This window comes from Poecile atricapillus, chromosome 30, assembly GCF_030490865.1.
Source record: "Poecile atricapillus isolate bPoeAtr1 chromosome 30, bPoeAtr1.hap1, whole genome shotgun sequence".
In the NCBI taxonomy this organism is placed as follows: Eukaryota; Metazoa; Chordata; class Aves; order Passeriformes; family Paridae; genus Poecile; species Poecile atricapillus.
Window position 1 is genome coordinate 765,214 of NC_081278.1, and position 13,486 is coordinate 778,699.

Consider the following 13,486-nt stretch of genomic DNA (forward strand, 5'->3'; position numbering starts at 1 on the left):
TCACCTGAGCTCACCTGGGGACACCTGGGGACACCTGGGGTCACCTGGGGACACCTGAGCTCACCTGGGGACACCTGGACACACCTGGGGGTCACCTGAGCTCACCTGGAGCTCACCTGGGGTCACCTGGGGACACCTGGGGGTCACCTGAGCTCACCTGGGGACACCTGGACACACCTGGGGACACCTGGACACACCTGGGGACACCTGAGCTCACCTGGGGTCACCTGGACACACCTGAGCTCACCCAAATCCCCAGAGTGAGCCCTGAGCCTCAGGTGTGACCCCAGGAATGTCCAATTGTCCCCAGGTGTGTCCCCAGGTGTGACCCCAGGTGTGACCCCAGGAATATCCAATTGTCCCCAGCTGTGTCCCAGGTGTGTCCCTGACCTTCACAGGTGTGTCCCCACATCCCCAGGGGTGTCCCCAGGTGTGTCCCCATGTCCCCAGGTGTGACCCCAGGAATGTCCAATTGTCCCCAGGTGTGTCCCAGGTGTGTCCCTGACCTTCACAGGTGTGTCCCCACATCCCCAGGGGTGTCCCCATATCTCCAGGTGTCTCCAGGTGTGTCCACAGGTGTGTCCCAGGTGTCCCCAGGTGTGTCCCCAGGTGTGTCCCAGGTGTCCCCATGTCCTCAGGTGTCCTCAGGTGTGTCCCCACGTGCCCAGGATGCACTCAGGTGTGCCCAGGTGTTTCCCTGTCATTCCCAGGTGTGTCCCCATGTCCCCAGGTGTGTCCCCACGTCTCCAGGGGTGTCCCAGGTGTATCCCCATATCCCCAACTGTCCCCAGGTGTCCCCACGTGTCCCCAATGTCCCCAGGTGTGTCCCCATGTCCCCAATGTCCCCAGGTGTGTCCCCAGCTGTCCCCATGTCCCCAGGTGTCCCCAGGTGTCCCCAGGTGTGTCCCCAGCCCCCCCAGGTGTCACTCACGCTGTGCAGGTTGTTGTAGAAGTCCACGCTCCCAGCGCACAGGTACTGACCCCTGTCCCCAGGTGTGTCCCCAATGTCCCCAGGTGTGTCCCCATGTCCCCAATGTCCCCAGGTGTGTCCCCAGGTGTCCCCAGGTGTGTCCCCAGCTGTCCCCAATGTCCCCAGGTGTCCCCAGGTGTGTCCCCATGTCCCCAGGTGTCCCCAGGTGTGTCCCCAGGTGTGTCCCCATGTCCCCAGGTGTCCCCAGGTGTGTCCCCATGTCCCCAGGTGTGTCCCCATGTCCCCAGCCCCCCCAGGTGTCCCCAGGTGTGACTCACGCTGTGCAGGTTGTTGTAGAAGTCCACGCTCCCGGCGCACAGGTACTGACCCCTGTCCCCAGGTGTGTCCCCATGTCCCCAGGTGTGTCCCCAGGTGTGTCCCCATGTCCCCAGGTGTCCCCAGGTGTGTCCCCATGTCCCCAGGTGTGTCCCCATGTCCCCAGCCCCCCCAGGTGTCCCCAGGTGTGACTCACGCTGTGCAGGTTGTTGTAGAAGTCCACGCTCCCGGCGCACAGGTACTGACCCCTGTCCCCAGGTGTGTCCCCATGTCCCCAGGTGTGTCCCCAGGTGTGTCCCCATGTCCCCAGGTGTGTCCCCATGTCCCCAGGTGTGACTCACGCTGTGCAGGTTGTTGTAGAAGTCCACGCTCCCGGCGCACAGGTACTGACCCCTGTCCCCAGGTGTGTCCCCAGGTGTGTCCCCAATGTCCCCAGGTGTGTCCCCAGGTGTCCCCAGCCCCCCCAGGTGTGTCCCCAGGTGTGTCCCCAGCCCCCCCAGGTGAGACTCACGCTGTGCAGGTTGTTGTAGAAGTCCACGCTCCCGGCGCACAGGTAGCGACCCCTATCCCCAGGTATGCCCAATGTCCCCAGGTGTGTCCCCAGGTGTGTCCCCATGTCCCCAGGTGTGTCCCCAGGTGTGTCCCCATGTCCCCAGCCCCCCCAGGTGTCCCCAGGTGAGACTCACGCTGTGCAGGTTGTTGTAGAAGTCCACGCTCCCGGCGCACAGGTAGCGGCCTAGCAGGGTGGCGTGCGTGGTGAAGATGGTGGCCACGGGCAAGCGCCGGGCGCGGCTCAGCACCAGCCCCAGCCCCGCCAGCCACTCGTGGAAGTGACCCACGATGAACGGCCGCTCCTCGCTCTGCGCCGCAAACTGACCACGGGGGGGGACAGGTGTCACCAGGGGGGCACAGGTGGCACCAGGGGGGCACAGGTGGGCACAGGTGGGCACAGGTGGCACCCAAAGGGGATCACCAGGGGTCACCAGGGGGGCACAGGTGGGCACAGGTGGGCACAGGTGGCACCCAAAGGGGATCACCAGGGGTCACCAGGGGGGCACAGGTGGCACCAGGTGGGCACAGGTGGCACCAGGTGGCACCAGGTGTCACCACAAAGCCACCACAGGGCACCCAAGGTGTCACCACCACACCTGGTGTCCCCAGAGCCCACCTGAAAACCCCCGGTGCCACTGTCACTGTCACCAGGTGGGCACAGGTGGGCACAGGTGGCACCAGGTGTCACCCAAAGTCACCACAGGGCACCCAAGGTGTCCCCAGAGCCCACCTGAAAACCCCCCCATGCCACTGTCACTGTCACCAGGTGGGCACAGGTGGGCACAGGTGTGCCCAGGGGTCACCAGGTGTGCCCAGGGGTCACCAGGTGTGCTCAGGGGTCACCCAAAGTCATCACGGGGCACCCAAGGTGTCCCCAGAGCCCACCTGAAAACCCCCCCATGCCACTGTCGCTGTCACCAGGTGTGCACAGGTGGCACCAGGTGGGCACAGGTGGCACCCAAAGCCACCACCGAGCCACCACGGGTGTTGCTGCCACACCTGGTGTCCCCACAGCCCACCTGAAAACCCCCCTGTGCCACTGTCACTGTCACCAGGTTGGCACAGGTGGCACCAGGTGGGCACAGGGGTCACCAGGTGGGCACAGGTGGCACCAGGTGTCACTGTCACCCACACAGATCCCACAAGAGGGACCCCAAACCCATCCCAAAAACCCAATCAGGGACCCCCAGACCCACTTTGGGACACCAAAACCCCCTGAGGGACCCCAAAACCCCTCCAGGGACACCCCAAAACCCATCAGGGACCCCAAAATCCCACCAGGGACCCCAAAATCCCTCAGGGACCCCAAAACCCCCTCAGGGACACCCCAAAACCCATCAGGGACCCCAAAACCCCTCCAGGGACACCCCAAAACCCATCAGGGACCCCAAAACCCCCTCAGGGACCCCAAAACCCATCAGGGACCCCAAAACCCCCTCAGGGACCCCAAAAACACCTCAGGGACCCCCAAACGCACCCCAAAACCACCTCAGAACCATCCCAAACCCCCTGAGGGACCCCAAAACTCCCTGAGGGACCCCAAATCCCCCTGAGGGACCCCAAAACCCCACCAGGGACATCCCCAAAACCCATCAGGGACCCCGAAACCTCCTCAGGGACCCCAAAAACACCTCAGGGACCCCCAAACGCACCCCAAAACCACCTCAAAACCATCCCGAACCCCCTGAGGGACCCCAAAACCTCCTCAGGGACCCCAAAATTCAATCTGGGACCCCCAGACCCACCTCTCCCAGGAACCAGGCCACCAGGAAGCCGAAGAGCACGGCGTCGTTGGCCTCGCGGTCGTACCAGGGCACCCCAAAACCGCCCCAAAACCATCCAAACCACCCCAAAACCCCCTGAGGGACCCCAAAACCTCCTCAGGGACCCCAAAACCCCCTGAGGGACCCCCAGACCCACCTCTCCCAGGAACCAGGCCACGAGGAAGCCGAAGAGCACGGCGTCGTTGGCCTCACGGTCGTACCAGGGCACCCCAAAACTGCCCCAAAACTGCCCCAAAACCATCCCAAATCCCCTCAGGGACCCCCCAAAATCCCATCAGGGACCCCAAAACCTCCTCAGGGACCCCAGACCCACCTCTCCCAGGAACCAGGCCACGAGGAAGCCGAAGAGCACGGCGTCGTTGGCCTCGCGATCGTACCAGTGCACCCCAAAACCACCCCAAACCCATCCCAAAACCACCTCAAACCCCCTGAGGGACCCCAAAACCTCCTCAGGGACCCCAAAATCCCACCAGGGACCCCAAAACCCACCTCTCCCAGGAACCAGGCCACCAGGAAGCCGAAGAGCACGGCGTCGTTGGCCTCGCGGTCGTACCAGGGGACGCCGATGGAGCAGCTCTCCCACAGCTCCCCCTTCCAGCGCTCCAGGCTCCAGGCCGTGGCCCCCACGTCCAGCAGCACCACGGCCGGGCTGCCCTCGATCAGCCAGCGCCCAAAATGAACCTGGAACACAAAATTTGGGGGGTCCCCCAAACCCTCAGCACCCCAAAATGTCACTTTGGGGTCCCCTTTTGTCACTTTGGGGTCCCCTTTTGTCACTTTGGGGCTCAAAATGGGGAAATCCCAAATTCCAGGGACACCCCAAAGCTCATTTTTGGGGTCTGCCCCATCAGGGAATGCCCAAAATGAACCTGGAACACAAAATTTGGGGTTCCTGAGACCCTCAGCACCCCAAAATGTCACTTTGGGGTCCCCTTTTGTCACTTTGGGGTCTCCTTTTGTCACTTTGGGGCTCAAAATGAGGAAATCCCAAATTCCAGGGGCACCCCAAAGATGAGTTTGGGGATAATTCCCATCAGGGAATGCCCAAAATGAACCTGGAAACCAAAATTTGGGGTTCCTGAGACCCTCAGCACCCCAAAATGTCATTTTAGGGTCCCCTTTTGTTGTTCTGAGGCACAAAATGGGGAAATCCCAAATTCCAGGGACACCCCAAAGCTCATTTTTGGGGTCTGCCCCATCAGGGAATGCCCAAAATGCACCTGGAACCCCAAATTTGGGGTTCCTGAGACCCTCAGCACCCCAAAATGTCACTTTGGGGTCTCCTTTTGTCACTTTGGGGTCACCTTTTGTCACTTTGGGGCACAAAATGGGGAAATCCCAAATTCCAGGGGCACCCCAAATCCCCATTCAGGGCTGCCCTCGATCAGCCAGCGCCCAAAATGAACCTGGAAATCAAAATTTGGGGGGTCCTCGAAACCCTCAGCACCCCAAAATGTCATTTTAGGGTCCCCTTTTGTCACTTTGGGGCACAAAATGGGGAAATCCCAAATTCCAGGGACACCCCAAAGCTCATTTTTGGGGTCTGTCCCATCAGAAAATATTCAAAATGAACCTGGAACACAAAATTTGGGGTTCCTGAGACCCTCAGCACCCCAAAATGTCACTTTGGGGTCCCCTTTTGTCACTTTGGGGTCTCCTTTTGTCACTTTGGGGCTCAAAATGAGGAAATCCCAAATTCCAGGGGCACCCCAAAGATGAGTTTGGGGATAATTCCCATCAGGGATCGTCCAAAATGCACCTGGAACCCCAAATTTGGGGGTCCTCAAAACCCTCAGCACCCCAAAATGTCACTTTGGGGTCTCCTTTTGTCATTTTGGGGCTCAAAATGGAGAAATTCCAAATTCCAGGGACACCCCAAAGATGAGTTTGGGGATAATTCCCATCAGGGAATGCCCAAAATGAACCTGGAACCCCAAAATTGGGGGTCCCCGAAACTCTCAGCACCCCAAAATGTCACTTTGGGGTCTCTTTTTGTCACTTTGGGGTCTCCTTTTGTCACTTTGGGGTCTCCTTTTGTCACTTTGGGGCTCAAAATGGGGAAATTCCAAATTCCAGGGACACCCCAAAGCTCATTGTTGGGGTCTGTCCCATCAGAAAATATTCAAAATGCACCTAGAACCCCAAAATTTGGGGGTCCCCAAACCCTCAGCACCCCAAAATGTCACTTTGGGGTCCCCTTTTGTCACTTTGGGGTCTCTTTTGTCACTTTGGGGCACAAAATGGGGAAATCCCAAATTCCAGGGGCACCCCAAAGGAATAAATGTCCCCAAAAATGGAGTAAATGTCCCTAAAAATTGAATAAATGTCCCTAAAATGGAATAAATGACCCCAAAAATGGAATAAATGTCCCCAAAAATTGAATAAATGTCCCCAAAAATTGAATAAATGTCCCCAAAAATGGAATAAATGTTCCTAGAAATGGAACAAATGTCCCTAGAAATGGAATAAATGTCCCCAAAAATGAAGTAAAAGTCCCTAAAAATGGAATAAATGTCCCTAAAATGGAATAAATGACCCCAAAAATGGAATAAATGTCTTTAAAATGGAATAAATGTCCCTAAAAATGGAATAAATGTCCCTAAAATGGAATAAATGTCTCTAAAATGGAATAAATGACCCCAAAAAATGGAATAAATGTCCACAAAAACGGAATAAATGTCCCCAAAAATGGAATAAAAGTCCCTAAAAATCCAATGAACGACCCCACAAATGACCCCAAAATGTGACAAATGTCCCTAAAAAGGGGGTGGGCGACCCCAAAATGCCTCGAGTGACCCCAAATGGGGTCTGGAGCCCCCCTGGAGGGGCCCCCTCCCCCTTTTTTGGGATTTGGGGCCGCCCTGACCTTTGCTGGGTGTGGGGGGAGGGGCGGGGGGGGCTAAAAATAGACCCCACGTGCCCTGGGGGGGGGGAGGGGCAGCCTCGGGTGTCCCCAACCCCCCCCCAGGGCCCTTCTGGCCCCACCCCCACTGTCCCCAACCCCCCCCAGGACCCCCCAAACCCCCCCAGCCACAGGTGACCCCAAATTCTTGGGATTCCCCACCCCAAAATTCCTCCCCTGACCCCAAAACTCCTCCCCTGACCCCAAAATTCCTCCCCTGACCCCAAAACTCCTCCCCTGACCCCAAAACTCCTTCCCAGACCCCAAAATTCCTCCCCTGACCCCAAAACTCCTTCCCAGACCCCAAAACTCCTTCCCTGACCCGAAAACTCCTCCCCTGACCCCAAAACTGATCCTCTGACCCCAAAACTGATCCTCTGACCCCAAAACTCCTTCCCAGACCCCAAAACTGATCCTCTGACCCCAAAATTCCTCCTCTGACCCCAAAACTGATCCCCTGACCCCAAAACTCCTTCCCTGACCCCAAAATTCCTTCCCTGACCCCAAAACTGATCCTCTGACCCCAAAACTGATCCTCTGACCCCAAAACTCCTTCCCTGACCCCAAAACTGATCCCCTGACCCCAAAATTCCTCCCCTGACCCCAAAACTGATCCTCTGACCCCAAAACTCCTTCCCTGACCCCAAAACTCCTTCCCTGACCCCAAAACTGATCCTCTGACCCCAAAACTGATCCTCTGACCCCAAAACTCCTTCCCTGACCCCAAAACTCCTTCCTTGACCCCAAAACTCCTTCCCTGACCCCAAAACTCCTTCCCTGACCCCAAAACTGATCCTCTGACCCCAAAATTCCTTCCCTGACCCCAAAATTCCTTCCCTGACCCCAAAACTGCTCCTCTGACCCCAAAACTCCTTCCCAGACCCCAAAACTGATCCTCTGACCCCAAAACTGATCCTCTGACCCCAAAACTCCTCCTCTGACCCCAAAACTCCTTCCCTGACCCCAAAACTGATCCTCTGACCCCAAAACTGATCCTCTGACCCCAAAACTCCTTCCCTGACCCCAAAACTCCTTCCCTGACCCCAAAACTCCTCCCCTGACCCCAAAACTCCATCCCTGACCCCAAAATTCCTTCCCTGACCCCAAAACTGATCCTCTGACCCCAAAACTCCTTCCCTGACCCCAAAACTGATCCTCTGACCCCAAAACTCCTTCCCTGACCCCAAAACTGATCCTCTGACCCCAAAACTCCTTCCCTGACCCCAAAACTGATCCCCTGACCCCAAAATTCCTCCCCTGACCCCAAAACTGATCCTCTGACCCCAAAACTCCTTCCCTGACCCCAAAACTGATCCTCTGACCCCAAAATTCCTTCCCTGACCCCAAAATTCCCTCCCTGACCCCAAAACTGATCCTCTGACCCCAAAACTCCTTCTCTGACCCCAAAACTGATCCTCTGACCCCAAAACTGATCCTCTGACCCCAAAATTCCTTCCCTGACCCCAAAACTCCTCCCCTGACCCCAAAACTGATCCTCTGACCCCAAAACTCCTCCTCTGACCCCAAAACTGATCCTCTGACCCCAAAACTCCTTCCCTGACCCCAAAACTGATCCTCTGACCCCAAAACTGATCCTCTGACCCCAAAACTGATCCTCTGACCCCAAAACTCCTTCCCTGACCCCAAAATTCCTTCCCTGACCCCAAAACTGATCCTCTGACCCCAAAATTCCTTCCCTGACCCCAAAATTCCCTCCCTGACCCCAAAACTGATTCTCTGACCCCAAAACTCCTTCCCTGACCCCAAAACTCCTCCTCTGACCCCAAAATTCCTTCCCTGACGCCAAAATATCCCCCCAGGTGTCCCCAGCTGTCCCCAGGTGTATTTTAGCTGTCCCCAGGTGTATTTTGTGTGTCCCCAGGTGTGTCCCCAGGTGTCCCAGGTGTATTTTAGCTGTCCCCAGGTGTCCCCAGCTGTCCCCAGGTGTGTCCCCAGCTGTCCCCAGGTGTCCCCAGGTGTCCCAGGTGTATTTTGTGTGTCCCCAGGTGTGTCCCCAGGTGTCCCCAGCTGTCCCCAGGTGTGTCCCCAGGTGTCCCCAGGTATATTTTGTGTGTCCCCAGGTGTCCCCAGGTGTGTCCCCAGGTGTCCCCAGGTATATTTTGTGTGTCCCCAGGTGTCCCCAGGTGTGTCCCCAGGTGTCCCAGGTGTATTTTGTGTGTCCCCAGGTGTCCCCAGGTGTCCCCTGTGCCCACCTTGCATCCCTGTGCGTTCATGGCAGCCAGGGTGCGGCGCAGGGCGGGCTGGGGCGGCTCCAGCAGCTCCACCTGGGTGCGGACGCTGCTCTCCACGTAGGGCCCCACCAGGACGTAGCTCTCGCCCCACTCGTCGGCCGTCACCCGCGCCTTGGTCTGCAGCACCGTGTAGATCCCCCCCACTGCCGGTTCCGGGGGGAAAAACGGGGTTCAGGGACACCCCAAACACCTGGGAACCCCAAAATCCCCTCCTGGGACCCCAAATCCCAGCCCAGGAATCCCAAATCCCAGCCCAGGACACACCTGGGAACCCAAAAAACCCCATGGGGTAGAACCGTGTAGATCCCCCCCACTGCCGGTTTCGGGGGGAAAAACGGGGTTCAGGGACACCCCAAACACCTGGGAACCCCAAAATCCCCTCCTGGAACCCCAAATCCTCTCCTGGGACCCCAAATCCCCTCCTGGGACCCCAAATCCCAGCCCAGGACACACCTGGGACACCCCAAAAAACCCCACACAGCTCCTGTGGATCAGCCATGGGGCAGCACCGTGTAGATCCCCCCCACTGCCGGTTTCGGGGGGAAAAACGGGGTTCAGGGACACCCCAAATACCTGGGAACCCCAAAATCCCCTCCTGGGACCCCAAATCCTCTCCTGGAACCCCAAATCCCCTCCTGGGACCCCAAATCCCAGCCCAGGACACACCTGGGAACCCCAAATCCAAATCTAGGATACACCTGGGAACCCCAAATCCGCTCCTGGAACCCCAAATCCCCTCCTGGGACCCCAAATCCGCTCCTGGAACCCCAAATCCGCTCCTGGAACCCCAAATCCCCTCCTGGGACCCCAAATCCGCTCCTGGGACCCCAAATCCCCTCCTGGGACCTCAAATCCTCTCCTGGAACTCCAAATCCCAGCCCAGGACACACCTGGGGCTCTCAGGATGACCCATGGGGCAGCACCGTGTAGATCCCCCCCACTGCCGGTTCCGGGGGGAAAAACGGGGTTCAGGGACACCCCAAACACCTGGGAACCCCAAAATCCCCTCCTGGGACCTCAAATCCTCTCCTGGAACCCCAAAATCCCAGCCCAGGACACACCTGGGAACCCAAAAAACCCCACACAGCTCCTGTGGATCAGCCATGGGGCAGCACCGTGTAGATCCCCCCCACTGCCGGTTCCGGGGGGAAAAACGGGGGAAAAGGGGGTTCAGGGACACCCAAATACCTGGGAACCCCAAAATCCCCTCCTGGGACCCCAAATCCCCTCCTGGGACCCCAAATCCCAGCCCAGGACACACCTGGGAACCCAAAAAACCCCACACAGCTCCTGTGGATCAGCCATGGGGCAGCACCGTGTAGATCCCCCCCACTGCCGGTTTCAGGGGGAAAAACGGGGTTCAGGGACACCCCAAATACCTGGGAACCCCAAATCCCCTCCTGGGACCCCAAATCCTCTCCTGGGACCCCAAATCCCAGCCCAGGACACACCTGGGAACCCAAAAAACCCCACACAGCTCCTGTGGATCAGCCACGGGGCAGAACCGTGTAGATCCCCCCCACTGCCGGTTCCGGGGGGAGAAAGGGGGTTCAGGGACACCCCAAACACCTGGGAACCCCAAAATCCCAGCCCAGGAACCCCAAATCCCAGCCCAGGAATCCCAAATCCTCTCCTGGGACCCCAAATCCCAGCCCAGGAATCCCAAATCCTCTCCTGGAACCCCAATTCCCAGCCCAGGACACACCTGGGGCTCTCAGGATGACCCACGGGGTAGAACCGTGTAGATCCCCCCCACTGCCGGTTTCGGGGGGAAAAACGGGGTTCAGGGACACCCCAAATACCTGGGAACCCCCAAATCCCCTCCTGGAACCCCAAAATCCCCTCCTGGGACCCCAAATCCCAGCCCAGGACACACCTGGGAACCCAAAAAACCCCATGGGGCAGAACCGTGATGAACCCCCTGAATTTGTGGGGTCAAAAAGGGTTCAGGGACCCCAAAAAGGGGGTTCAGGGACACCCCAAACACCTGGGAACCCCAAAATCCCCTCCTGGGACCTCAAATCCCCTCCTGGGACCCCAAATCCCAGCCCAGGACACACCTGGGAACCCCAAATCCAAACCTAGGATACACCTGGGAACCCCAAATCCCAGCCCAGGACACACCTGGGGCTCTCAGGATCAGCCATGGGGCAGAACCGTGATGAACCCCCTGAATTTGGGGGGGTCAAAAAGATTTTAGGCACCCCAAAAAGGGGGTTCAGGGACACCCCAAACACCTGGGAACCCCCAAATCCCCTCCTGGGACCCCAAATCCCCTCCTGGGACCCCAAATCCCAGCCCAGGACACCTGGGACACCCCAAATCCCCTCCTGGGACCCCAAATCCCAGCCCAGGACACACCTGGGGCTCTCAGGATCAGCCATGGGGCAGAACCGTGATGAACCCCCTGAATTTGGGGGGCCAAAAAGGATTCAAGTACCCCAAAAAGGGGGTTCATGGACACCCCGAACACCTGGGAACCCCCAAATCCCAGCCCAGGAACCCCAAATCCCAGCCCAGGACACCTGGGACACCCCAAATCCCCTCCTGGGACCCCAAATCCCAGCCCTGGGAACCCCAAATCCCCTCCTGGGACCCCAAATCCCAGCCCAGGACACCCGGGACACCCCAAATCCCCTCCTGGGACCCCAAATCCCAGCCCTGGGAACCCCAAATCCCCTCCAGGAACCCCAAATCCCCTCCTGGGACCCCAAATCCCAGCCCTGGGACCCCAAATCCCCTCCTGGGAACCCCAAATCCCCTCCTGGGACCCCAAATCCCCTCCTGGAAACCCCAAATCCCAACCCAGGAACCCCAAATCCCAGCCCAGGACACCTGGGACACCCCAAATCTCCTCCTGGGACCCCAATTCCCCTCCTGGGAACCCCAAATCCCCTCCTGGGACCCCAAATCCCAGCCCTGGGAACCCCAAATTCCCTCCTGGAACCCCAAATCTCAGCCCAGGAACCCCAAATCCCCTCCTGGGACCCCAAATTCCAGCCCAGGACACCTGGGACACCCCAAATCTCCTCCTGGGACCCCAATTCCCCTCCTGGGAACCCCAAATCCCCTCTTGGGACCCCAAATCCCCTCCTGGGAACCCCCAAATTTGGGGTTGCCCCGGTGCATTGTGGGACATCCCATCCTGCCCCCGGAGATTCCCACAATGCCCCGCGGGAAGGGCTGGACCAGGCCCCGGAGTCTCCCAGGGTGCACCGCGGCAGGAAGCGCTCCCACAATGCACCTCGGCCTGGGGGGGGGGGGGGGGTGATGCTCTCGGAGTTTCCCACAATGCACCGCGGCTCCCGTTTAACCCTCGCTGCGCCGCGACCCTCCTCAAATCCCAATTCGGGGGGGTCCCAGGGGGTCTGGGGGGAATCCAGGGGGTCCCAGGAGGGATTTGGGGGGTCCCAGGTTATCCAGGGAGAGTTTGGGGGGAAATCTGGGGGGTCCCAGGGGGGCTCAGAAGGGATTTGGGGGGTCCCAGGGGGGCTCTGGAGGGATTTGGGGGGGTCCCAGGTCATCCAGGGAGAGTTTGGGGGGTTCTGGGGGTTTGGGGGGAATCCAGGAGGGCTCAGGAGGGATTTGGGGGGTCCCAGGTTATCCAGGGAGAGTTTGGGGGGAAATCTGGGGGGTCCCAGGGGGGCTCAGAAGGGATTTGGGGGGAATCCAGGGGGGCTCAGGAGGGATTTGGGGGGTCCCAGGGGGGCTCAGAAGGGATTTGGGGGGAATCCAGGGGGGCTCAGAAGGGATTTAGGGGGGTCCCAGGGGGGATCAGGAGGGATTTGGAGGGTCCCAGGGGGGATCAGGAGGGATTTGGGGGGTCCCAGGGGGGCTCAGGAGGGATTTGGGGGGTCCCAGGGGGGCTCAGGAGGGATTTGGGGGGTCCCAGGGGGGCTCAGGAGGGATTTGGGGGGTCCCAGGTCATCCAGGGAGAGATTGGGGGAAAATTTGGGGGGTCCCAGGGGTTTGGGGGGAATCCAGGGGGGCTCAGGAGGGATCTGGGGGGTCCCAGGGGGGCTCAGAAGGGATCTGGAGGGTCCCAGGGGGGCTCAGGAGGGATTTGGGGGACCCCAAGGGATGTTCAGGAAGGATTTGGGGGGTCCCAGGGGTTTGGGGGGAATCTGGGGGGCTCAGAAGGGATTTGGGGGGTCCTGGGGGGTGTTCAGGAGGGATCTGGGGGGGGTCCCAGAGGTTTGGGGGGAATCCAGGGGGGCTCAGGAGGGGTTTGAGGGACCCCAAGGGGTGCTCAGGAGGGATTTGGGGGGGTCCCAGGTCATCCAGGGAGAGTTTGGGGAAAATTTGGGGGGTCCCAGGAGGGATTTGAGGGGTCCCAGGGGTTTGGGGAGAATCCAGGGGGGTTCAGGAAGGATTTGGGGGGGTCCCAGGGGGGCTCAAGAGCGATTTGGGGGGGTCCCAGGGGTTTGGGGAGAATCCAGGGGGGTTCAGGAGGGATTTGGGGGGGTTCCAGGGGGGCTCAGGAGGGATCTGGGGGGGTCTCAAGGGTTTGGGGTGAATCCAGAGGGGTTCAGGAGGGATTTGGGGGGGTCCCAGGGGGGTTCAGGAGGGGTTTTGGGGAGGGTCCCAGGGGTTTGGGGGTAATCCAGGGGGTCCCAGGAGGGATCTGGGGAGGGTCTCAGGTGTCTGAGGGGATCAGGGCGGGTCCAGAAGGGATTTTGGGGGGGTCTCAGGTGTCTGAGGAGATCAGGGGGGGTCCAGAAGGGATCTGGGGAGGGTCTCAGGTGTCTGA

At 59.4% G+C, this 13,486-nt stretch overlaps 1 protein-coding gene and 1 long non-coding RNA gene across 6 annotated transcripts in view; one reads left to right on the top strand and one right to left on the bottom strand.

Moving 5' to 3' along the window:
• Nucleotides 1-13,486, bottom strand: part of GYS1 (glycogen synthase 1) — a 40,748-nt gene that overhangs the window by 24,491 nt on the left and 2,771 nt on the right. For 2 of the 4 annotated variants that reach the window (XM_058859770.1, XM_058859768.1), the window contains exons 3-5: nt 8,698-8,879; nt 4,072-4,263; nt 1,933-2,118 (exon numbers count right to left, since the gene is read on the bottom strand). In XM_058859770.1, coding sequence (XP_058715753.1) covers nt 1,933-2,118; nt 4,072-4,263; nt 8,698-8,879 — 560 coding nt within the window. Of the gene's footprint in view, nt 1-1,932; nt 2,119-3,718; nt 3,839-4,071; nt 4,264-8,697; nt 8,880-13,486 lie in introns of those variants that run through there. The other 2 variants (XM_058859771.1, XM_058859772.1) reach the window with 2 other exon arrangements.
• On the top strand, nt 166-2,039 carry LOC131589941 (uncharacterized). Of its 2 annotated transcripts, none has more exons than XR_009279893.1 (3): nt 166-358; nt 451-801; nt 1,912-2,039. It is a non-coding gene; the product is annotated as an uncharacterized LOC131589941 (long non-coding RNA). The 2 variants fall into 2 exon arrangements; XR_009279894.1 differs by lacking the exon at nt 1,912-2,039 and adding an exon at nt 1,228-1,321.